At 34.3% G+C, this 27,481-nt stretch overlaps 1 protein-coding gene across 5 annotated transcripts; it reads left to right on the top strand.

Moving 5' to 3' along the window:
• The first annotated feature begins 456 nt into the window (after positions 1–456).
• LOC119076773 (putative fatty acyl-CoA reductase CG5065) lies at positions 457–24,678 on the top strand. Of its 5 annotated transcripts, none has more exons than XM_037183727.1 (10): positions 457–548; positions 11,128–11,512; positions 19,017–19,174; positions 20,162–20,252; positions 20,322–20,577; positions 20,638–20,721; positions 23,437–23,622; positions 23,800–23,962; positions 24,039–24,192; positions 24,291–24,678. In XM_037183727.1, the coding sequence occupies exons 2-10, from the start codon at positions 11,306–11,308 to the stop codon at positions 24,555–24,557; spliced, it is 1,566 nt and encodes a 521-aa protein (XP_037039622.1). In that variant the 5' UTR covers positions 457–548; positions 11,128–11,305; the 3' UTR covers positions 24,558–24,678. The 5 variants fall into 5 exon arrangements, with proteins under 5 accessions (XP_037039622.1, XP_037039618.1, XP_037039623.1 ...); XM_037183723.1 differs by having other exon boundaries at positions 472–548; positions 11,035–11,512; XM_037183728.1 differs by having other exon boundaries at positions 477–548; positions 11,116–11,512.
• Positions 24,679–27,481: the final 2,803 nt, after the last annotated feature.

A 27,481-nucleotide genomic window follows, 5' to 3' on the forward strand; every position in this document is an offset into this window, starting at 1 on the left:
AAATTTTCCTACGACATCTAGATCTCATTGTCGGTGAAAACACTTCTACTCTGTACTCTGCCAATTAACTTGCGGTGGAAAATCCCATTGTGATCTGATGCCTTCCGATAACGTAAAAACCCAGATTAATTGCATAAATTAATGTCTCCAGATAGTTCGGTTTATCTAGTCTGTCGCCTCAAACGTCTCGTTGCTTTCAGCTGTCATACGATGATCTGAACATACCGAACATATTTTTTTTTCACATTACTCTGTAAACAAAAAACAACGAAAATGAAAACGAAAAAAATCATACGCACACGTTAATAAGTTGACAATGCAGCAACAAGCCACTTGACTACAACTTTAAAGGTAACACTAAACCATCTGATATTCTTTTTAAATGATTTAGCAGTTTATCACGGATATATAGAAATACGAAAAACTTGTAAAATGTTGGGTTACCTGATTAAGCTGAAAACAATTGCGATTCAGTAGGTAGGCAGCATTCAACAACGTTAAACGCGAAAAATCATAGTCCGACTTAAACAAAAAAAAAGCCCGCGCTGGTTAGCCATTTTCGAAATAAAATATTTATTTTGCATTATATTACGTTCGCATTTATACACATAAATTTAATTGGTGCATAAAGTACGTTTGGTACGCCTAATATGTTTTTGCATATGATTTAATTCACATTTATTACGATTTTCATATTTACGCGTGTTTTTGAAACGGTTGCTCGTTAATTATTTACACCGTTGATTATGACTGTATAACCTTTTTGTGGAAACAGTATACTGTGTGGTATATAATACTGTAGGTTTTAAAACACTGGTTTACAATACTGTAATGTAATTAGATTTGTTTCACATTGTTGTGATATATAATAAATTACAACATTTTGTTTCGGAGTGAATGGTTGGTGGTATGCTGGATGATAATTAATAATACTCTTGATAAATTATTAACAGATATAGAGAGACTGTATCATTGTTTTGCCTATTTTTGGAATTGTGTCCTTAAATTGAATTAAATCGGATAATTGATTTTGGAGATTTAATTAAAAACAAAAAGTCAGGTTAATATTCAACTGGAAAATTAGTGTGGAAAATGACGAATTCCAGGGATCACGGCCTTTGAATTATTTAAAAACGTGCTCTGACCTTTACTGGGAAAATTGATTTCCAGTATTTGATATAACTTTCTATTTGTTTAATATGTTACCGTCAAATTCTAGTGAATTATAAAAAAATGATTTTTTTTGCAAATCTCCGAAATTTGTTGGCAAATTTAGGACAACAATTTCACAAAAATAGATCACCGCTTTAGGGTGGGAAGAAGAAATAACACTTAGCTCGGTAGAAAAATTAATAATTTAAGTGGGTTTTGTGCAGAACCTATTTTTACGAATTTAATTCTTAAAAATTCCATAAAATTCTTTAAATAATTTCTTAAGATTCCTAAATTTACAAATTCGGAAATTTTTGTAAAAGAATTGTACGAAATTTTTAAGAATTAAATTTTCTTTGCCGTTTGCTCTTCTTGGTTCATTATCACCAATGACCTTAACCTCAGCCACGCGCGTGGTAGGGAATTAGCCATGTTATTTTTCTTTCGTTCACCAGTCAATTGTGACAGCATAAAAACTGTGAGTTACGTCTCTTCGCGTCGCTATGTAGCGTAGCTAGAATAAGTAATATGGCCGAGAGACCGATATCTGTAAATTTCCTTGACAAAATTTTTTCAAAAAAGACAATTCTCTAATGATTTTCTACACTGTTTTGGCTGGATATCCAAGAATTTTTAAGTTTTAGGGATTTTCGTGGAATTCCAAGGATATTTTTTAGTTTTGTTAGGAGTTTCTGAGGATTTTCTGATGAAAGGATTTTCTAGTTTTTAAAGCATTTTCTTTCGACTGTAAGAGGACATTCTACGATTGAATTTAGAAATTCAGAAACAAATTCGGTTGACCTTAACTTATGCAGCAAGGTACATGAAGATATTATTTATCATCTTGGTTGTCGATAGCAGATAATATAGCCGTCCATAAAAGGTTAAAGATATCAATTATTAATAGAAATCCTTAATTTGCATAATCTTAGCAACGGTTTCTTTATTTTAAGTTAATTCTATTCATAAATTCTCGTAACTTTCAAGTGCTCTTTTAAAGAATATTTTTTTAGTTTAATCCTCATTGATTCCCCTTCAGGGCCTATTTTCGATAATTTAAATTCTCCAAATTATCAAAAAATTCTTGAAATTATCGAAAAATTATCAAAATAGAATTTAGAGAATTTTTCGATAATTTCGAGAATTTAAATTATCGAAAATAGGCCCTGTTCCCCTTCAAACCTATAAATATAAATTTGGGTAATTTTTGTGACTTTTTTTTGTTATTAAAAGCCAACAAAAATACGTTTGAACTCATTTTTTTCGACGTTCTTTTAACTCCCCCAAATATTATCCAATTAAAATATATTTGCCTTGAAGTACTAGATTCATTGCCGTGTGTTTCTGCCATGCAAATTAATTGCTGCCAAACAATAACTTTTCCAGTGATATTTGTCATCCAAAACATATGTTTTGTAATTTCGAGGAAAGCAACAAAACCTATTGGACTCGTATGCATACATGTTCAAAACGAAAATAATTGTCACATCAGACATCTCACACATCAGATGGTACATTTATGTAAATTTTCCTCTTGATTGATGAAGTTCTAGTTAATGTTGACGTCTTTAGCTGGCTAACCGTTACCATGCACATATTATGTGTAGTTTCAATATTTTAATTGAGTCGGATACAAGTGTGATGAGATGGTTTCTTGCTGATCGATGTACCATTTTGTTTTTCGTCAGAATGTTGTGTTAAAATGTTTTCAAAGAATGGATTGACTGGTTTTTTTTTCTCTTTATTTTTCCAGTTTAATATAATATTAACTGCCGTTAATAACATATCATTTACGTCCGTTCAATGTTATTAAATAATATTCAATTCATCCAATATTTCCAACGAAGAAAAAACCACGATTACCATCTAATGATCTATTTAAATATGTGAACAATCAATTACGACCAACTTTATTTGCATAATAAATTGGCAAAGTTAATTGTAGATTCACCAGCACATACACTGCTGAAACAGTGCCAACAGAACTTTGGTGGCTCAGATATTATAATATTAGTTCGGGCAGAAAAATAGAATTATTTCGAACATATAATACTTCCATGACGAGCAGATTCGATTGTTTCTAAATGTGATACCTCAATCGTTAACTCAATGGGGTAGGTCTTGTATACGGTTATGTATTAATGCATTTGCGTAGAGCGTTACAGGTCGGACGTCACTTTTTTTTAAGTTGAAAATCATTTTTCTATTATTAACTTTGTATCTTGTATGGAGTAGGTGACTCTTAATTTCCGATTTATAAGTCGACTAAGCAAAGTTATAATTCGATTTACGTAACAATTCTATTTTTGTGTTGGTAATTATTTAGTTAGGGTCATAAAGCAAAGCATTATTTTAAAAGATACGGTTTTTAATCGACGTAGAAGTATTTAAGTAGAGAAATAGAACTTTAATTGGATGAGACCATTGTTAACAGAGTTAGCAGTAAGCTTCCGAAGAGAGCATAATTCTCAGGTATTAAAGTCAATGTAAATAAGGGAATATTTTGGGAATTTTTCAAAATTGCCACATTTCGCAAAATTTTTCCATATTTTTCTTAATTTTCCCAAAATTATCAGAAAAATTCGGGAAATTTTAGGGAATTTTAGGCCTATAAACATATAAACTCAAAACACTTCAACGTCATGTTGGCATTTCAAAGAGACAAACGCAGTGTCATAGTTCAAGAAAGTTTTATTTAATATTTTCAACTTTCTTAATTTTTTCGATTTTCTTAATTTTTTTTTCAAAATTGAAAAGTCAAGAAAATCTTTAAAAAAATTTGAGATTGAAAAATTTGCTTCAGCTTTTTTTCAGCTGGTTCACATACCTCCTAAACTCGTATAAACACGTGTGCAAGGGTGTATGACTGGACCAACTGAAAAACCGCTGAAGGAAATCGCATCACTGGGTGCTGCGGGAATTGGTCCACTTCGGAAATTTTGTATCCGACTATATATGCTTGTCTGTCTGAGTCATTGAAAAATCTGCTCACAAAATGAAACGTAAATATTTCCAGACAACGTTCCTTTGTGTTGTCCCTTTACTTAAAATGGCTGTTAGCTAAAAATTTCGAATTTACAACACAATACTGAAATGGAAATTTCAAATTTTCAATCAAAATTATTTCCATCGCAACATTTTTTGATTGCATCGCTGCTGGTTACGTCTCAATTCAACATTTCTAAATTTCGAAATCGTTTGCGACCATAAAATATCCAGTCGAGACTACCACTTTATTACATAAACTCTATACAAACAAATTCATTCAAAATCAATCTAGTTACACATCAAATATCGCATTATACACACGCGCACAAAGTATGCGCGTATGTTTTCATTGTAGTGTATTCGTGGACAGTTTTGTGGGCATTTTTATGATTTGCTGTTCATGCCCACAAATTTCAAAATTGAATACGAGCTAAAGTATTTACCGTAGTACAACCGAACTGGGGAAGATCGATAGAGCTCAAGAGTCTTCCCCGATCTTCCCCATAATAACATTCATAATTATTGGTTTTATACATATTTGCACTATCTGAACATAGTCGTTCCCGTGATATATATCACGGGAACGATACCTTTTACTGAGTTCGTTCGCAATCAAAACCAATAATTATGAATGTTATTATGGGGAAGATCGGGGAAGACTCTTGAGCTCTATCGATCTTCCCCAGTTCGGTTGTACTACGGTAAATACTTTAACTCGTATTCAATTTTGAAATTTGTGGGCATGAACAGCAAATCATAAAAATGCCCACAAAACTGTCCACGAAAACACTACAATGAAAACATACGCGCATACTTTGTGCGCGTGTATAATGCGATATTTGATGTGTAACTAGATTGATTTTGAATGAATTTGTTTGTATAGAGTTTATGTGATAAAGTGGTAGTTTCGACTGGATATTTTATGGTCGCAAACGATTTCGAAATTTAGAATCAAAAAAATTTAATCAAAAAATGTTGCGATGGAAATAATTTTGATTGAAAATTTTAAATTTCCATTTCAGTATTGTGTTGTAAATTCGAAATTTTTAGCTAACAGCCATTTTAAGTAAAGGGACAACACAAAGGAACGTTGTCTGGAAATATTTACGTTTCATTTTGTGAGCAGATTTTTCAATGACTCAGACAGACAAGCATATATAGTCGGATACAAAATTTCCGAAGTGGACCAATTCCCGCAGCACCCTGACTTATTACTGTTGATACTACTGTAGAACCACGTCAGCTATCAGTGTATTTGTTTACGAACATACTTACAATGAACGTTTGCTCTTAACGTACGCCGGGAGGTGCGGGAATCGTGGCTTTACAGAAAATGAAAAGCATTTCTCTAAAACAATATATAATTGAGATAAAAAATGTCTTGCAGATTGTTCACATATTTCGAAACATGGTTTCTATTCGAACGAAAACATAACACCACTGCACTCACGAAACTTTATTCAAAAATGATCACATCAACGTTGATTTTTTAATACAAATCCTAGAAGTTGAAATCATGTGTGCATTGACTTTTCATACACACGAAATTATTCTGTGAGATCTTTTATTGTAAGTTGCCAACATTGCTTCGAAAAAGTGAAACAAAACAAAACAAAACAAATCAAAACAAAACAAAACAAAACAAATCAAAACAAAACATGTTTCGGCCACTTGGCAACAAATTACAAGATCTGTTTTAAGGATTAATATTTGGATTTCGTTAATTATTCTTTTATGGTAGCTTAATTATGATTGGACTTAGAGGTAAACAAAGTGAAACATAAAAATATTGTAAGTATTAGGTCGCGAAACAGCACAAATTAAATTTGTTTTCCGTAGATTTCCCACGGAAAAACAATTTGTTTTTAGCTGTTTCGAAGCAATTTAAATTAAAAAATTTAAAATTTTACTTTGTTTACCTCTAAGTTCAATCTCAATGATGCTACCTGGAAAGAGTGATAATCGAAATCCATGTATTAATCTTTAAAACAGATCTTGTAATTTGTTGCCAAGTGGCCGAAACATGATTTGTTTTGTTTTGTTTTGATTTGTTTCGTTTTGATTTGTTTTGTTTTATTTTGATTTGTTTCGTTTTGTTTCATTTTTTGAAACAAGCATGGCTTACAAAAAAGTCATAGAACAATTCCATGTAATGTTTGCACAGTGTACTCTTGCGAACTTAAATGAAAATAAATCAATGTGATTATTTTTGAATGAATAATTGGTATGGTAAGTGCAATATAGTGTACGTTTTTGATTCAAATAGAAATTCTTCTTCGAAAAGATTAATCGAATTGCGAAGACTTTTTTATCTCAAATTATTTTGTTACACAGAAATACGTTTCATTTCGCTATCAAACCATGATTACCGCACCTCCCCGTCAGTTTTTCGGTAAAAATAATTTCTGCTTCACAAGAAACATAGTGCAATGGCCGGCAAAGAAACAAAGACAACAATTCAATGAAGATATTTCCAAAATGATTTCTGTGACTTAAATCAACCAATTTTTTAGAAGATAATCATATACTATTATCCGGATGATTACTGAAGTTGAAATAATAGTGCTTCGCGTACGTTGGTGTCGATAATCATTTCGAAAATCGAACAAACAATTACAATACGAAGCGATAGTCCTTCCGGTAAATTGATCTGCAAAATTTCAAGGGAACAAACCATTCAAAAAAATTATTTGTTGAAGGCGGAAACAACTGAACCAATCTCATTTCATTGTTAAACTCACTCAGCTGTGTCGTGGCCCACCCATCAAAGTGATGGGTTACCACTACTTCCCGTGTAATTTAAATTTGCTGATAAATTTACCGACCGAAAAATATGCATTTCAAAGTATCAAAACTAATAACTTTGCTGACTTAATCTACAGTATAATTATGCTTCTCGGTACTTGGGGTTTAATCCTAAAGTGTTCGTATTTCGATGACCACGAGAATTTGCTTCACAAATTCCATTGAAAACCTCGTCTTGGCAAGATATATATTTCCCGAAAATAATAGCCAGTTTAGCGCAGACAATATGAATAAACTCAGATCGTTTGTTTTATAACATTTAATTTGCCAAAAAAAAAAACAATGAAACTTTATCGGGAACATAAACTTTTGTTTGCTGGTATAGTTGCTCCATTCCCGCAAAAAATGTGTTTACATATCGCTGAAGTGGGTCATGGGGACTTTTCCGCAACAACCTTGTGCATTTATGCAAACAATTCGACTACGTAACTGCGGAATATATACATGATGTTTGTTTTTCCTTCCAATTAATCACCCCGACAACAAAAACCAAAAACAATAACAGCCATACATAACTATATTCGATCAAAACTTCAAAAAATTAAATTGCACAACTCAATCCCGAAATTGGTAGAGAGAGAGAGAGAGAGAGAGAAATTTCGAAAGAAGAATATTGAACTGTCCGCCCACAAGCTATCCATCAAAAAATATATATTTTTACAAACCACATGTTCGATATTTGAGCACACGAGCACACTTCAAAATGATAAAAAAGGAATATACCCCCGTCGGGAATGATTAAACCTAAACCGGCCACAACCTTCTCACTTTCGATATTTTATTATATCTTGCAGAACAATTCCATTAAGCAAAATACATCATTTAAATTATCTACCGAAAACGACATCGTCCATGTGTACCAGTCTTTGGTATTTTTCTTTAAGCTCTGGTTGGCATAAATATATATACTTTCGAGCATTTATATAAATATTCGATGCGGGGTGAATTGAATATTATTGTACTTTATCCCGGGCCGCATAATTTATTCGACATTTTCATATATGGTTATTTAAACAATGTCCTTCCTCTATATCTTTATGGTATTATATTTCTGGCTGGTTTTATATTATGTTTGCATGAAAAGAAGGACGATTCATTCGAATGTTATGTGCATATCAAATAATAACATTCTCGGAATTCCATTATCTGATCCCAGTTCCAATATAATTGCTGAAATATTTCGTTTGATTCGACGTATTTACTATGGATTGATATGTTTTTGTCACACGTTGTCATCGCTTTTTGTCGACTTTGTTTTCCGACACAAATACACACACACCATACGGATTACGAAGTCTGCGAAAATTTTCTTAAGACTTCAGTTCTCTGGGTTTTTCAGCGTTTTGTCTATATCTTCCACTCCGTTCAACCTTTATGTATTACCAAATCGGAGTTTTTTTTAGGTTGAAAAGGATTTGGTATACGCCATTGTGTACGACCGACAAAGTCGATAAAACATTTTCTTTTTGGATTTCTTTATTGGCAATGAACATATTTTCACGTAATTTATTATTCACAAACTATTGATAACGATGTGGATAATATGAATATGCGGAGCGGAAAACCCCGACCATAGTAATTCAACGTGATGAAGGAATATATTCTGCCGGTTCGCCTTCGATTTAATTTGCACTGATGAAAAAGAAATTTGATTAGAGTATAACCTACCACACCATCACCATTGAGTCTAATACTATTCAAAGGATGTACCTCTTCTACAATATACAGAAATTACATTGATTAAACGTATAATGAGGATAGAAACTGGTGTAGCAATGCGTAGCCATATTCAATCTATCTTTTATTAGACTCTATATGGTAATTAGAATCGTACAATGGAGTGAGAAGGTAATTATGTCTTCTCTCATTAGTCTTTGTGAGAAATCCTTTACAAAATTCGAAATTTCACTGAGTCTCCCGCAGCTTCAAAAATGTCCAGAAGTCCTTCAAAGTTACTTACTTACTTAGGCGGGCACTACAACCTCCTATTGGTTTTGGCCACTTCCAGCAATCTTCTTCAATCGGACCTATTCCGCGCCAACGTTCTCCAGTCGCTCACTCTTAGTACGTTTAGATCAGACTCAATTGTATCTTCCCATCTCGCTCTTGGTCTTCCTGGTCTGCGTCTTCCATCGGGATTTGTATTTAGCAGTTTCAGTGGTACACATTCCTCGTTCATTCTTTGTACATGACCGAGCCATCTTAATCGATTGATTTTGATGAATTTGACTATATCAGGCTCCTTGTAAAGCTGATACAGCTCATGGTTGAATCTTCTTCTCCAGTTGCCGTTCACATTGACACCTCCAAAAATTGATCGAAGAATTCTCCTTTCAAAATCCAAAAGTGTCTGTTCGTCACTTTGTGTCATGCACCAAGCTACATAATGCTACAACTGGTCGAATCAGCAATCAGACTGTAGTAACTCCTGTTAAGTTGGATAGTTCAAAATTTGATGAAGAAAATCCTCTGTCACTTGAATAAAGGATTATCCGACCAGCTTCACGTATAAGAATCTGAGAGTTGCGGGAAATGGCGAATTTGTGGTTAGTATCGTTATGCACGAATTTGTCGGCTTTGCTAAAAGAATACTGTAATATAAAACAAAACTCATTTTATGGCTTCTGCAAATTATTTTTAAGTAAACCCGAAGTCAGTTTTTTCTGCGTTTTATCGGCACAATTTCGCCATTTCTCGCAACTTCCATTTTATTAAAATAATTCGATGGAAAATCATAACTTCAGTTGTAAATCATTGGTACAATAATCCACTGTCAGTAGGGAACTTAATAAGTCTTAAAGTTCCACTTCAGGTTCAATCTGACACTTCAGTCTGAAATTGACTTTATTTGAGATTTGACCTTGAATACGGTCAGTACTGTAGCTCAGACATGTGTAAAGGAAAGCTTCTGATGCAGATGTGCACTAATTCATACTAATTCCAATCAATTGCCAATATCTCTATTAGAAGAATGATTTAAGAGCAACGAACCATTTGCAAATTTGTAGCCTACGTTTAGGCGGAAAAATATTCGCTTTTTTTTGTGGTGATTTCTCTGAATTAAAATCATATTTTAAAGCACGCAAAAATATGTTACTTTTGAAGGAAAAATTGGTTTATGAGTCATAACTTATCCCACTAAGAGAAACCTTTTACAGATTGTGTAAATCTATGTAATCTGCACAGGTTTCTTGAAGTGGGATAAGTGCAAGGGTCCAACGCTCTTAATTTTTCATGACCTGATCCGAGAAGTAATCTTTTACTAATGACATTGACACAACATAAATTGCTGGTCTAGTTCAAGTTCCAACGAATGATAAAAGAAAACGTTAATCAAAGTTTGCAATAAATAACCCACCACAATATGAATAGAATTTCCACATTACTACAACTGGAACCGCATGATAGCTAAACTAAAATGTATACCTAGCGAGACGCGCTGTCCGTATATATTATAGTTGGATTTTATCAGTTAGATTTGCATATGTTCAACATCTTGCAAAGAGTCGCTTTTATTTGAATATCAGTCGGTAATAACGCCACAATATATTGCAAGCACATTCTGAGCACATTATCACAAAGATAAATATAAATTATAATGCACTTGGCGCACGCACGTGAAACGTAAAAATTTATTCTACTGAGTTTTCGATTACAAACACAAATAAACAAAAAACAAAAGCAAAAAGTTTTTCGTTTCGACTATATGCAAAGCTACTTGATATATAGTTAGATCTTGCATGAACTAAATGCTGAATTGTTTGTTTGTTTGTCTTACTTTGCATTTTATTTACTTTTGTCTGTTAAAATTAATTACATTTTTTCCGTTGGCGTTCCAATCAGAATAAATATTTCACTAAATGTGTTACAAAAAAAAAACCGAACCATTTCGTCGGAAAAACTACTCAAGCAAATCATATTTTAATGTCAATTATTTCCCAATGTGCAATTTTCTATGTGAATTTGATTTTACAACTTAATAGCAAAATATAATTGCGAACAATAATATAAGACCCGAGCATAAATCGCATTAATATCGGTGTGTACATTGTGTATAACTTACTTAAATACCTACATATATAATACCAGAGAAAATCGACATAATAAGTTTACAATTCAGTGGAAACATAAAATGTCTCAACAGAAAAAGTACAATGTGTTATGATACAGTGTTTGTTTCAGCACAATATATATATTCGTTCGATCAATAAAATCTTAATTAACTTTAATAAATGAATAAAACTGCAATTAACCGAATCGTATTCAAGCACTCGACGATTTTCGCATATACATAAAACTTGACGAGAGTGCATTTCGAAATCGATAAAAGACAACCGAAAGTACATTTTGATAATCAGCAATGGATGTGAAAAGTGTTCTGCCAAGTATACCGGAATGGTTTGCTGGTAAAAATATTTTAATTACCGGAGCGACCGGATTCATGGGCAAGGTTTTGGTGGAAAAACTGTTAAGAGATTGTCCGGATGTGGCGCAACTGTATCTATTGATTCGACCGAAAAGGGGTGTTGAACCAGCCCAGAGGAGAGAGGACTATATTAACCATTTTGTAAGTGTTGGAATTATTGTTCTCGAATTAGTTTAATTCGATCTTAACAAGCAATATAAAACGAGATTTTACACCGGTTGTGTGGTAAATCTTGTGTATGCCCCTATAATGTTCTATACAAAAATATACCTTGAGTACGTTGGGTCCAGTTCCAGTCCAATGAAATTAACTGCTGGAAATTATGGTCCAAATTAGACGACTCAGATTGCAGTCGATGAGCATATCGCCGGCATAATTATCGAATAGAAGTCCGTCGCATGAATTTCTAATAATTTTAAGAATTAGATTCTTAAAAATCTTAAAAATTCTCAAATCTAAGAATTTTTGGAATTTTTGAGAATTTCAAAATCCACGCCATTAGTCGTATACATTTATACGTCAAAGAGAGCTTTTTTCTCCTTTGTTACGATCTGTCAGTTTTTCTATTTTGCGATTTAGTATGGAAATGAAATCTAAAATTAAGATATCTTTGCTGTTTTCAGTGGTTTTTCATATTTTTTGGACCAAAATGTTTTAAAGTGTGTTTGAAATCGATTGGCATTAACAGATTGTGTGAAAATATTTTTTTCTATTTTATTATTTTGTTAATGTCAATCGATTCCAAACACACTTTAAAACATTTTGGTCCAAAAAAATATAAAAAACGACTTAAAACAGCAAACATATCTCAATTTTAGTTTTCATTTCCATACTAAATCGTAAAATAGAAAAACTGACACATCGTAACAAAGGAGAAAAAAGCTCTCTCTGACGTATAAATATATACGACTAATGGTGTGGATTGAATAAGGGATGTGACACCCCTCTAACTAAAGGTGTTATCGTAAAGCTCCTCAAAAGTTGATGCTTTCGCACTAATTTATTTCACCGAAAATGTACACACAGTTAAACTAAAGCGTTTCCGCTAAAACGTAATTTTTAAGCTTACCGCCAACATTTCATTTCTACTGGGTCATCTCTTTTGAACCTCACATCACACCAAACGCAGAATATTGTTGTTTGTTTACATGATTGGTCATCCTACATTTTTCATAATTGACGAATATTTTAAGTAAACCGTTGATTGTAATGTTAAAAAAACACAAGAAGCACATTTCCGCACAAAATCTGAATTAAATCACATCGAAATCACCCCAAAATTATTACAATTTTCACAACCGACACTAATTTTTTGTGTTGGTGATTTGACGTTTCTAAAACAATACTCATGTTATGATTAACGACTTTGTTGCACGGCATAGTAAAATAAACCAGGCAGTAGCCGTCCATTTTCGAAACGTCAAATAAGGGACCTAATACACTGTATGAAAATGAACTCAAATGAACACTGACATAAATTGAAAAATTTTATTTGCAAAAAATATGGGGCTACTAGATTATTCAGGTCCCTAGTCAAATCAGCGCTCCTGCCTGGTTAACTTTACTCTGTCGTGGTTTGACGACGATTTTCTTTGTTAAACCATATTTAACAAAGTTCAGAGTGGATGCGATTTGGGTGTGAAATTGAGTGGGAAATGTTTTTTCATAGACTGTCTTTTTGTAAAATCTTTCAAATGAGACAATATTTTGAGAATGCCCGATATACTAGTTTCTTATTTTTCGTGTTTCTGCTAATATGCGACAGAAAATCGCGAAAAAATCGATCCGTCCCTCCCTTATTGAAAATGTCCGGGTGAACCAACTGCACACAATCTCATTGGTTTTACAATACATGATCATAAATGACCACAGATGGATTCGGTCAGAAGCCACAGTCAATCACTTATTTCTGTATCTGGCAATGATAGGTGATTGGATTGTCTATCGGAATTTTCTGAATGATCAGTTGATTACGAAGATGGTGACCGTTAAATACTACATACAGTATTTAGAAGAGAACGTTTTACTAAACATTTTATTTGGAAAATACACTGAACTCATGGACTTTGGGTGACAGACGCTTCGATAGAACCTGTCCATGCAAGCTTGGTTTAAGCCTGGTCTAGTCTAAAGTACGTAAGCTGCAGGTTATGACTTGAACGTATTTGATTGGATGAAAATAGAGAATTTCAGATCAGCGCCCCTTTTCCTATATTTTCTTAACTTTCTCAAATTTACAGAAAATCCTTCAAAAAATGTAAAAAAAAATGGAAAATACCATAATTAACATGTAGCCGTTCAGTCGGCACATCCTTATATAATTCCTAGATACTTTGATCGGATGCATCTTTTGCTGTGTAACAAAATACTAGACTAAGTGTAGACCTTACACTAACACCAAAATTAAAAATGATAATCTTTTCGAAACGACAGTCGTAGTAATTATAAAATCTTTTACTTCAAAGTAACCTCTTCTGATAGAAAATCTCTTACTTCATTCGTTTCAACATTCATTTTATTTATAAAAACAGATTAACTGGAGGCTATCGCTCATTTTACTTACTATACTGCAGTGAACAAGAGATGATTAGCTCTTTCAGACACGACTAAGATCTTTCGAAAACCCTAGTGAAACTTCCATTGACCTGTTGAGGCGCCATAATTTTTTTTTTAGTACTTCATTCTTTGCGCTCTATTTTCTGTTGAAAAAGTTGGTTCGTATAAAAATTGAGCGCTGACATTAGCCAAGGTGTATAAAATGAAAGCAAAATAAAATGATCGAGTCTGGATTTTGACAATTGAATTTCCATTGTCAAACACCAGACGCGATCATTTTATTTTGCTTCCACCTTATGATAAACACGGCAGTATTCCCTAAAACTGCACTTTAAATTTTCAGATGAACTGAAATTGCGTTGCAATTTTGTATGATAATTACAACATAGTTCAGTGGATTTTTTGCGATAACCTCCTCACGTACAACCTTGACATTAGCAATTTTAAGATAAAATGTAATAGAATTATGCAAAAAATAATCTATTGAATTTGAGCTTAAGTTTCCAAACAGCTAATACAGTTTCCCTATATTATATTTGAATAAACGAAAGCAGTAATCTTAAAGTTCGTTTGGAAAAATAAATTTCAAGATTCCACCTGTTTACTGACACTGCTGCATTCGGGAACGATAAAAAATTAATTTTTGCTTAAAATTTATACGGCCAACTTATCGAATAGGTACAATTGCATCGAAATCAATCGATGAAAATTTATTTTCTTTTGGAAAGAAAACTCATTTTTGGTTCTATAAAAATAATACAGAATTTACAATCAAATACGCAAACTATAAGCTTTCAACTTTGAATGAACACTCAGCCAGCATTCACAGTTTGTGAAAGTCCTACACGAATCGTATGAACTTACTACATAAAATGTTCGGTAAATAATTTATCGATAAAAATAAGTAGTTTCCATCACAAGCACAATTTCTGCAGTTTTGAAATGCAAAATATAAAAAACGAAACTACTCTAATCCTGTACGGTAGGAGACTTCGAACTATATTGTGTACATACCCGATATTCGAATCATTTCAATGGAATTATCCGGCAAGATACGTAACTTCGATGATTGCAGCAATTACAATAAGTCTGGAATAATCATTCAGAAGCAACTGAATTAGAGATATGAGAAGATAAGCAGCTTTGCTACCGTATCGAGCGCATTGAATGGTTCTATTGAAATATTTCAATCTAATCACCGTGCATTCTGTGATATACATTCTAATTGGGTGACCAGTGACCATTCTGGAACCGTTCATACAAAAAATAGTTGGTTGAAATTACTGCACCTCTGTCAAATTCCCGGAGCGTTTCACTTCCATTGACAACTTAGCATGGTAAAACCGTAAATACTTTTCGACATTATTGTAAATGATGGGCTTCATTTCCACTCCGAATGAAAATAGACGGAAAATTGTTTAATATTTATGTTCTGAATTCATTAGTATTCCATTTCGCACCACACGAAAATCGTATTCACATTTTTTTTTTGAGCCCACCAATTTCTACTACATTGTATTCAATAAGCCAACGGCCCAATTTTGCACCCAACAACCTTTTAAAATTCTTCGTTCAGTGGATTAAATAACGAACAATAAAACAACAAATGTAGGTACCCTGCGAATCCTCCATTTAAAATTACAAAAAGAATGTGTCCCATATTTCCCAATACAACGATTCCCTTTCTTATGTGTTTCGACAAAATTTAGTGCACGTACACGTGCGGAAAAACAATTCATGCGACCATTTGTACTCTCCTCATTATAGACATTATACTATTGAGATACCATTCAAGTGGTGAACGATATTCAATAAACGAAAATGATAGCTCGGTCTGTCTGTCTTGACTTTCAGATACCTTTCTCTTTGAGTGTTGCTTGGTAATTTGTAAGAAGAATTGATCATTTAGAAAAGAAGAAAAATATCATAAACTTCTATAGCTCTCCGTTTGATTTATTAATATGACGTCAGTCATCAAACGTACATTCCGTTCCAACATTATTCCTCTTGACATCGTTAAGCCATTCTTATTACATACACGACGCACCATTTGCTTAGAGGGATTCTTTTGAAAAACAGCCTACCGAAATCGGACGCATTTTCCAGTGGACTTTTTTATATGTGCCTAGAAAGTACTTCGACCCTAGAAGCCAAGACCACTTTCAAAAATATTCTTCGAAGGTTTTGTGACTGGTGAAAGGTGATCAAAAACCGAAAATTTGCACTTTTCTTACCAAAATTTCTCCAGGTATACGAGCCTTACAGGGTCGTGTGGGGTGTCATTAGAAAGGTAATCACATGTACTATTGAGCCGAATAGAGACTCATTGGTTATAAAATTCATCGACACTGAAATATGTGCAGTTGAAGTTTTCAACCGAATACTTACACTGTTCTTACCAATATTTTCCCAGTTACACTAGCCGTACATGGTGGTGTGGGGTATCATTTGAAAGGTAATTCTATGTGCTTTTGGGCCAAATATGGTCTTATGGGGGTTTGAAAGCATCTACGATGAAATATGAGAAGTTGAAATGTTCAAGTGTCCATATTTCATCGCATATGCATCCAAACCCCATAAGACCCTATTTGGCCCAAAAGCACATAAAATTACATTTGAAATGATACCCCATACCACCATGTACGGCTCGTGTAATTAGAGAAATATTGGTAAGAAAAGTGCAAATTTTCGGCTTTCGATCACCTTTCACCAGCCATAAAAGCTTCGAAGAATTTTTTTGAGAGTGGTTTTGGCTTCTAGGGTCGAAGTCCTTTCTAGGTACCTATAAAAAGTTCCACTAGAAAACACGCCCGATTTCGGTAGGCTATTTTTCAAAAGAATCCCTCTTATACTTGGGGGCATTACATATTATATTGATGACTGCAGTTAATTTCAAATTGCTAATTCTTTTCTGAGTATAAAATTAATGGACATTGCAAGCTGTACATAAAATATTTCTTGGTCGATTAAATTCCTACATCGCACCACATCGATAAAATGTTTTGGCGATAAATAAAAACCGGAAAGATCATGAACTCTCCACAATTAATAATGCCGAGTACACAATCCACATGGTAACGTATACCTACTCGGTAATAATTGATTTCATCGTACAATAAATGTGATTTTTAAGTCATTTCTTGTAGCAAATATTTATCATCAATTTTTTGGTTTTTAAATTCTCAAACACCCGCCTGTTATTTGTTCAACGTTAACGCATACTGTACAAATGTTATACCGACCGATGTGTTAAATGTACAGAATTTAATTTTAAAAAAAAATATTTTTTTTTCGTATAAGTGAATGAACCTGTAAATTGCACACTTCGGTAAAAAAATGTGTAATTCTGCAAAGCTCAAAAATGACATGCAATTATGTGAAATAATTGTGAGAGAACGGGGAAATGGGAGACCGATTTAATATTGCACTACTTGAATTTCGGAATGCAATGTTCACTTGAACCAAGTGAAAATTGCACTTCGATTTTTATATAACTCAATATTGCATTAAACGTGGATCGGAATAATAAAATGAGACAAATGTATGCATTATAGGGTAAAGCGGTTAGTTACTAGCCCCAATTTAGATGGGAGCCTTTTTTTATTCGTTTCTTTTGTTCGTTTGTATGAACCGTATGAACGGAAGGAATGACAAAAGTGGGCTCACATCTAAATTTAGGCTCGCAGCAAATCGTTTTACCCTACCCAGACTATATGCATAATTGCAACCAGTCTGAATAAAAATGTTTTAACTTCGTTTACTGATGGGTTCAGGTGGTTTTGGTTTTACAATTTAACGCATTTTATGTAAATTAAATACATCTGGCAACGACGAAGTTTTTACCCAAGAAATTATACAAGCAAATTGATCAATTCCGTCTATGTTAAGTTGTCTATTTTCGTCAGCGAATCATTTGCCAGCAGGGACCCAGTCCCTGGAAATCGATAATACAACTAAGGAAATAAGGAACTATGAAAAGTGGGACTCTAACGCTTTTTTCGATTCACATGCAATTATGCAATTTAGCAATTTCATGGTAATGTTGTTCATTCGGCAAGTACTTGTTTATTCGGGTGAAATGGTTTACGCCCGGTAAGATCGGGTACGACTTAAAAACACATAACACTTATTTCAAAGTTGTCGACTGTAGAGTATTGCTACGCTTTGAATCTTTTACTTCTTTAGTTCAAAGTGTCGTCTTGTGTTTTTAATCATTGATCATTTCCGAAAAGTAAAATAGAAAATTTTTAGTGTGAGTATTGCTGACACGAGACACATGGGAGTGAAGTACGTAAGAATAACGTCAGACGTTACGTAAGAAGTTGCGTACTCTGTTACGTTAGCTAAAAGTACCTTTATTCTTTGGAAGGATCCTATTTTGTGCTATGTGTGAACTATAATAGGTCAATTGTTTATTCTGAATTTTTATTCCATTGAACTTGTCTCACCTTGCCTTGAGTATTTTCACACCATGTCGGACAGACACAATTTTTTTATCGCGTTTTGATAGGAAGGTCAAACAACAATACTCCAAAAAGAGTTTATCAACCTATTAACCAAATGTGGACGTTAAACATTTCCGAAAAAAAAATTCTGTTGAGGAATATTATCGCACGGGTCCTCTACAATGGTTCGGGTAAACTATTATCTTGTCATAAATTCCGTTCCATTTCGAATGAAAACTCGTAATATATGTAATAAATGGGTTAAGATCATTTAAATCGACAATCCACCGTACAATTTATAATTGCATGCACAACTGAAAAAAAAATCCTTCCAACATCATGATAACCCCTTCGAACATAACATTTTACATCGCAAAAATTCATTGAATTTTTCTGATCTCAAAAATTGTGAAATCGATACCTACAACATACACCCAGTCATTCATATACAAAGTCATTTTATATGTTCAAAATTTAAAAAAAAATCATTTAACTGAGATGTGAAAGTAGAACTTTTAAGGTCATCCTTGACGCTCTTGCCGCTATCATGAACGAATTAATTATGTTCGTTTAGTTTGTCACATCTGAATTTTTTTTTAATTTAATAAAAATTAATTAAAATTTTCAATGCTTTTTAATTGCAGATTTTCGAAAATGTCCGCAAATCAGACGCCAAGCAAATGCAAAAAATTAAAACGGTGAAGGGGGACGTGTCACTCGAATGTTTGGGAATCGATGCAGCCGATCGAACACAGCTTATTGCCAATGTGGACGTGGTATTTCATTGTGCAGCTAATGTTCGGTAATATTTTCATCAAATTTGATTAGATTTTATTGGATGGAAAATGGGTTTTTTTCAAGTATCGATTGATAGAAAATTGAAATTATTATTCATTGAAAGCAGGTGCTAAATAACGGGAGGTAATAAACTGATAGACGAACAATTGATATTAATCGACTGAAAATTATCGAAATCCCGATCAGTCTGTAAAAGGAAAATGTTGATGACAAGATAGTTCCAATCTGACTTTGAGGTAAATTGATAATCCAACTTCTGCATCTGTGGGAGGAAATTGAGACATGGACGTACTGAATATTTCTCAAGTTCATGATGTCATGCCATGAGTGGTGTTCAAGAAAACGGTTTTAACAAATTTATGTCAATTTTGATGAGATTTCTCATTTACCGAATTTTTTAAATAAAAGTTACTGTTGAATCGCCTATCACCCTTTTGGAGCGGCCGCATGGCCGAAATGGATTACTTATGATTCTGCGGGGAGACGAATATTTGAAAATAGTAATGTTTAGACTTCAACGATTCTCTACCGACTTCCCATGCAACCGTGGAACCGAATTTTTTGTGTCTTTGTTTCTAGAATTGCAACCTTACCAATTCTACATTTTGTGGCCTGAGTGTCGCTGGTTCGGTTGCAATTGAAAACACTTTTTTTGAGGAACTTTTTGTAGGATAAAATGTTACTTTTTTAGTTCTAGTATCTTCAGGACATTGACTTATTATGCTTCATTACATTACATTACATAACTCAAAGCTTATAACTTACATATTCCGCCGCTATCGATTACAAATGAGTAGCATTTTCTAAATGAAAGCATATATTTTCTTAATGCTTGTTTATACTGACTTATGCTGACACTGACTTAACAGCGTAGGAGAGTCCTTCTCATTAATTTTGGTGAAATTCGTCTAGCTTCTTAATAGCATAGCAACCAAATCATCCCATTTCTCTTCGATAAAATTTTACCTAGCGAAACTTTTATTTCCAATAGATTCGACCAACCACTAAAGGATGCGGTTAATTTGAATACACTTGGCACGAATCGAGTATTGAAACTGGCAGAAGAGATGACACGGCTAAAAGTCAGTTAATTGAACAAATTTGATTTTATTCGGCAACTAACAACAACCATCCCCATTTCCATACCGTAGGTATTCGTTCATGTATCGACTGCCTATTGTCAGTGCAACGAGGATGTATTGGAAGAACGTGGTTATAGTGCGCCACACAGCCCACTGGGCATTGCAAAAATGACACAATTACTGGATGATGAGGTACTGAGCATGATTACACCTAAACTGCTGAAAGGTCTGCCGAATACATATGCTTACACAAAAGCGCTCACTGAAGATCTAGTCAGTAGTTATGATAATCGAATACCGATTGTCATTACTCGACCATCAATAGGTAAGAGGATAGCCGAGGATAATTTTCGCAATGATTTTCACGGCCGTCTCCACCTTTCAGTTACTGCTGCTTGGAAAGAACCATATCCTGGTTGGGTTGAAGGCATGAATGGTCCGACTGGTCTTATGATTGGAGCTGCTCGAGGTAGGAGTCGTTTTTCTAAAAATAATTTCTGGGACGTATGAAGACATGAAAAATGTCCAATAGCATTGTACTGGATAGTCCTTCTAAAACCTTTTGGTTATCCCGTCCCATATATCACTGCCAAATGTTTAGTGTTATCACACATTTTAGCTTTTTATTTCTTGGTTCTCACTCATCTTTTGCCTTTTCCTTTTAAGCACTTTGTCTCGCTTGGTTGTCGTACTACTTCTAACCATTGTATTGTGGGAGCTAGTTGTTCTTAGTCCTTTTTTTTCATCAAGAATTTTTGCTTGCTACAACAAGAGTTGAGAGAAGCCATTTTCGCATCGCAACCACAGACATCAGATTTGTCCACAATATCAACATTTGATTGAATCAATTCATTGCTTTGCGACTGAGATATAATGGTTCACCCGTTGTATTAAGGGTTATATGTCTTTGTATTGTTATTCAGTCAGTTATATTAGGCGAAAAGTCCGTTTCCGTTGACGATGTCTTCCCCGATTTAATATCAGCGGAGTGACGCAGGTCCGTTTGTTACTTAGTTTCAGAAAGTACCATAGGATGGCATCAGACGTGTTCTCGAGTGTGTCGTTGCTAAAATACTAGGCCCCACCTTTTGGGCGGGTCAGGTCCCTTGACTGACAATTTTTTCAATATATTTTTAATCAATTTCATTTTATTTTCCGTTGTTAATCTTCCGAAACATCACAAATAACTGATATAAAACATTCGCTTGAGTACAAGTTCTTTGGAAAACCACTTTTTCTGTTCTCTATTTGCTTGTAAATTTGCGGCCAGATTTTTAATACAAAAATAGACAAATACTCGTGTGAATTACGGCCCTCGCTGCGCTCTGCCCGCAAACGTCCCACTCGTATAAGTCGTCTATTATTCAGTTTTATAGTCTTATCGTTAAACAAAAGTAAAAGATGCGAATTTGGAACGATTAGAGGACTTTTCACATTGGTACAATATAAAATAGTACGATAGACGTTCTTCCCTTACACTTATGTACAAAAAGGAAGCCCCCCGGTACTTTCTACATTCACAAAACCTTTAATCATGAAAAAAAAAATAGCACGACTCGTGCGAATTACGGCCCTCGCTTCGCTCTGGCCGCAAACTTCACACTCGTAGGAGTTTTAAAGTTTTCTGTATGATTGTTTTTTAATGTCATTCCACACATTTGAATAACGATTCAGAAATTGGTTGTTCATAAAATTTTATAAATATTTTATGTCATGGCTAGAAAACTATCATGCGTGATAGCTGACTTTCACCTGACTGTCCCTGACTATAGCCAACTATAACCGTGATAGCTGACTATAACCGTGATAGCTGACTATAACCGTGATAGCTGACTATCACCGTGATAGCTGACTATCACCGTGATAGCTGACTATCACCGTGATAGCTGACTATCACCGTGATAGCTGACTATCACCGTGATAGCTGACTATCACCGTGATAGCTGACTATCACCGTGATAGCTGACTATCACCGTGATAGCTGACTATCACCGTGATAGCTGACTATCACCGTGATAGCTGACTATCACCGTGATAGCTGACTATCACCGTGATAGCTGACTATCACCGTGATAGCTGCATCACCGTGATGCTATCACCGTGATAGCTGACTATCACCGTGATAGCTGACTATCACCGTGATCGCTGACTATCACCGTGATCGCTGACTATCACCGTGATCGCTGACTATCACCGTGATAGCTGACTATCACCGTGATAGTTGACTATCACCGTGATCGCTGACTATCACCGTGATCGCTGACTATCACCGTGATAGCTGACTATCACCGTGATAGCTGACTATCACCGTGATAGCTGACTATCACCGTGATAGCTGACTATCACCGTGATAGCTGACTATCACCGTGATAGCTGACTATCACCGTGATAGCTGACTATCATGCATGCGTGATAGCTGGATATAACTAACCGACAAAATCAAATTCCATCAAAGTAATCTTTTTCGATTGATTGAATTTTCCAACAGTGGAAAATACTGTTTTTCTGGAATAACTTCCAGATCCTTAATCCCACATAGCCCATCTTCAAACTTAACCTCAGGAATTGAATTCTGCGTCAATTAAAAAAATAAAATTGGTAATTGGTTGATAATTACTCAAGTTATCGTGTATACAAGCAAAATATTGGGACAAACAATTCCGTTTTTCATAACATTTCATAAAACCTTTGGTATACAAACATTCTAGGGTATTTTCCGGCATAAGACCCTGACTTACAGTCAAGGGAATAAACAGTCTTGGAATAACGCAGGTTCGATATTGAAATTTGGGGGTAAGGATGTCTTAGAGAACTGGTTAGAATAACTATAAGTTGATCACGGCTCAAATTTCCTCCATGAACTTAAAAGAGAATTTTATCTGTACTACACATTTGTATGGAAAATATCCAATGAATCGTTCAAATTTGAGTGCCTTCGTAGGTGGCTTAGCCCCTTCTTTCAGAATGTAGCTTTAAACATGACTTTTCTAAGCTAAACATGAAATTAGCTCATTTGCACAATCAATGCGAAAATTACTTCGGGTCAAGTAAATTACAGTCCTCAATGCAATCTGTTCAGTGTTTGGTGTTGAGGAATTAATGTATGTTACGGATACAACTTATGTGGTTATCAACATGCCAGTAAAGGTTTGCTCAATTTACTTCCAATTTCGATTAATTACAGGTGTCGTACGGTCGATGCATTGTAATCCTGATCTCCCAAGTGATGTCGTACCAGTTGATACAGCCATAAATGCCATTGTTGCAGCCGCCTGGGAACGGGGATTGAATGAAACAAAGAAAATTCAATATGTAAATATAACATTGCCGCAAGAAAAGCAACTGACATGGGGCGAAAGTGTTGAGAAAGGTAAATGTTGAATGGAGGCAATCAGCAGGCAGTGTTGTTCTGATTGACAATGCATTCAATCATATTATTATTAGTTCTGCAGTGTGTGTCTAAGAAACCAATTTATATTCGGACAAAAGCTGAAGCTAATAATCAGAGTGACAATTGAATCTAATAATAAAGTTCCAATCTCTGTAGGAAAGGAATTTTTTTACAAAAATCCATTGTGCTTTTCATTATGGTATCCTGCTGGCTCAATCAAGTCCAACTATTTTCATCATATTTTCTGTGTGATATTTTTCCATTACTTGCCAGCATATTTCATCGATGCACTGCTTGTTCTACTAAGGAAGAAACCATTGTAAGGCATTGAATATTGCATTTCCGTTTCCCTTCCACCAGTTCATCCGTTGAATATCAAATATTTATTTTTCCAGTTTGGTGCAAGTGCAAAAGCGTGTTTCGCAAGGATTGAAAGTTTTGCAGTACTATACCACACGGAACTGGGTGTTTAAAAATGACAACATGATGCAACTGCATCGTCGGATGAATCAACGGGATAGAGAAAGATTTAATTTCAATGTTGATGAGGTAACACAAATAACAAAAATAAAATTACGAAGAAATGAATCAGGAAATGATTCGGGAGTTTTTTGTGAATTTTAAAATGGTTCATTTTACCGCCACAGATAAATTGGGACGATTACATTGGAAACTATATTCTTGGTGCTCGTCATTTTCTGTTGAAGGAAAAACCGGAAACGCTTCCGTCAGCACGAAAATTGCTGCGAAAATTGTATTTGTTGGATAAATTTGTTCATATCATGTTCTATGTGCTGATCATTTGGATGTTTTATTCATATTGGGACACCATACTGTACTCATTTGAAGCGATGTTTGATGTTTCGCAGAATTACTTCAGTCAACGGGGAAAAACCGCTCGTAATGCTCACTAATAACGGACTTACAGTTTTTAATTTAAAGGGAAAAGAATTTAAAACAAAAATGAAGAATTAATTATTTATTTCAATTTCTTTTTCCATATTTTTTACTTAATAAATAAATACTCGGACTAAAGCAAACCATTTTTATTTCACTCAATGTACAGAGACTTAAGCCCCAGAAACGGGGTGCTGCATTTCTGAGAAAAATATTTTCACATCTCCGGTAATGGACTCTCGTACCACCCAATCGAATGCATCGAGAATTGTTTTTGTTGTCTTGCTGCCAGATTGCGTCATTACTGTTTTACCGGTTTTTCGCATTTTCTGGTCACAAGACATCAAAGTACCGTGATGTCTTGCTGGAACATTTTCTGTTGAGCCGTGTGGGATGCATTACTCGCCTTCGGCTCGAAATACAAATACCACACACCCCTCAACAAAAAATGTCCAAGCCAGGCAGTAATGTACTATTACTATACACGCGAGAGTGTATTGGTGCAAATGACAAATAATGTTCATTCCCTACCTATTAGATATTCATTCCTTGTTATGTATCGCCATTCACACCAGTACACTCTCGCTCGTGTAGTCAGCGTGATTTTTTATTTTTATCCCGTGTTTCGTAATGGATTTTAGATGCAATGCAAATCTCTTGTTTTCCCTAGTGATGTAATAAGCCATTTTCGACCCGATGGAACTCAAAAACATTTATTCAAAAACCTGAAGTAAAGTTAACTTTACTTTACAGATCCAAAACTTACCTCAAGTTTTTGAATAAAATACCTTACTTGGCAAAGGGGATAATGATGGAAATGGTACTTCTTGTGTGTTTACTTTCCTCGGCTGCGCCTCGATCGGTAAATTTCGCACAAGAAGTACCATTTCCATCATTTGCACCATTGATAAGTTTGGCGTTCGTGGAGGGTCCGAAGCGATTGTGCACGCAGTTCGAGCATTCTGTAAATCCAAACACACCAGTCCTACTGCAATCATAAAATTTGATTTCCGAAATGCGTTGAATGAGATGCTGAGAAGATTTCTACTCAAAGAAGTAAAGCGAACGGCTCCTTCACTGTTCCCCATGTTGCAACAAGCTTACCGCCAACCCAACGGGGCGACCCGTATGCTCCGCAGCTTTCACGTTGAATTTCATCATTTGGAAAATAATTAATTTAAACGTCGAAATTCATCATTTGGAAAATAATTAATTTAAACGTCGAAATTCGTCATTTGGAAAATAAACTGGGCTCAAAATAAGTTCTTATATTCTGTGTGGTTCAAGAGTTTTTTGTTCCACACGACCCACAGCGCTTTGAAAGCTAATTTAATAACCATGTCCTGCTGCCCTCTCATTCAATTTGTAACGACATTTTAGTGGACAACATACCTAGGTGATTATGGAAAGTTCAGTTAGAACAGACATCTGAAAAGAATTGCGATAGTCGCCTTTCGACGAACACACACTTGGTGTATGACATGTCTTTTGTTTATTATCATTGTTGTGCACGTGTCAACCAATTCTGTTTTTCTTGTGAGGTTTGATCTGTGAATTAGATAAATAATTTTGTTTTCAACTATTTTCCCTAAGAAAAAGTATGCAGAAAAGGCAAATTCAAACGTTGCACTGTCGTTTTATTTAAAATTTCGACAGTCAACGGTTTGATTATCTTTTCTCATGCGAATCGCGAGTGTGGAATTTTTTGTCTTTTATGCTGATTTACAAAATGTTCGTCTTTTTCGTCTTTTTGGTGGCCAAAATGAAATTATAATGAAATTTCCAGAGTTTTAGTTCCGAAAGTTATCTCATTCTTTTCAGATGTCTGTTCTAACTGAACTTTCCATAATCACCTCGGTATGTTGTCCACTAAAAATGTCGTTACATTTTCATATTGTAGAACGTAGACTATTAACAATCCTAAAAATGTTTTATTCTTCGGTTAGTTCTGAGGAATTTTGTATTTTGTCCTACATTAGGCATATGAGAACATAAAACATCACCAGCGGACTCTATTTGTAGAATAAATTTCGCACACTATTGATACATGAGATAAGAACTAAGATAGAAGAATTCTATATGTGCACAGTAGAGTCAACTCTACAATTAAGTAACGCGTCAGAATTTGTAAAAGAAGCACAAAAACTAATTGATCAATTACAAACAGAACCTGACTTGTAACACTTTGCATTTGAATCGCTGGGTATTTATGTAGTTGGTACAGTAAATATTCAACCGAAAAATTTGTATGTATTGTCTCGAATGAAATTGATAGCTTCGACTAAATTGAATGAGAGGGCAGCAGGGCATGGTTACTAAATAAGCTTTCAAAGCGCTGTGGATCGTGTGGAACAAGAAAAACTCTTCAACCACACAGAATATAAAATCTTATTTTGAGCCCAGTTTAATTAATTTATATGTCGAAATTCGTCATTTGGAAAATAATTAATTTAAACGTCGAAATTCGTCATTTGGAAAATAATTAATTTAAACGTCGAAATTCGTCATTTGCAAAATAATTAATTTAAACGTCGAAATTCATCATTTGGAAAATAATTAATTTAAACGTCAAAATTCGTCGTTTGCAAAATAATTAATTTAAACGTCGAAATTCGTCATTTGCAAAATAATTAATTTAAACGTCGAAATTCATCATTTGGAAAATAATTAATTTAAACGTCGAAATTCGTCATTTGGAAAGTAATTAATTTAAACGTCGAAATTCGTCATTTGGAAAATAATTAATTTAAACGTCGAAATTCATCATTTGGAAAATAATTAATTTAAACGTCGAAATTCGTCATTTGCAAAATAATTAATTTAAACGTCGAAATTCGTCATTTGGAAAATAATTAATTTAAACGTCGAAATTCGTCATTTGGAAAGTAATTAATTTAAACGTCGAAATTCGTCATTTGGAAAATAATTAATTTAAACGTCG

Source organism: Bradysia coprophila, unplaced genomic scaffold, assembly GCF_014529535.1.
Source record: "Bradysia coprophila strain Holo2 unplaced genomic scaffold, BU_Bcop_v1 contig_232, whole genome shotgun sequence".
NCBI lineage: Eukaryota > Metazoa > Arthropoda > Insecta > Diptera > Sciaridae > Bradysia > Bradysia coprophila.

What these genes read in the sequence shown, in the direction of transcription:
- LOC119076773 (XM_037183727.1), top strand. Translation starts at nt 11,306, where the DNA reads ATGGATGTGAAAAGTGTTCTGCCAAGTATACCGGAATGGTTTGCTGGT. An exon ending in TATGATTGGAGCTGCTCGAG is followed by an intron (nt 20,722 to 23,436) that starts GTAGGAGTCGTT and finishes GATTAATTACAG; the next exon opens with GTGTCGTACGGTCGATGCAT. An exon ending in GGGCGAAAGTGTTGAGAAAG is followed by an intron (nt 23,623 to 23,799) that starts GTAAATGTTGAA and finishes CAATCTCTGTAG; the next exon opens with GAAAGGAATTTTTTTACAAA.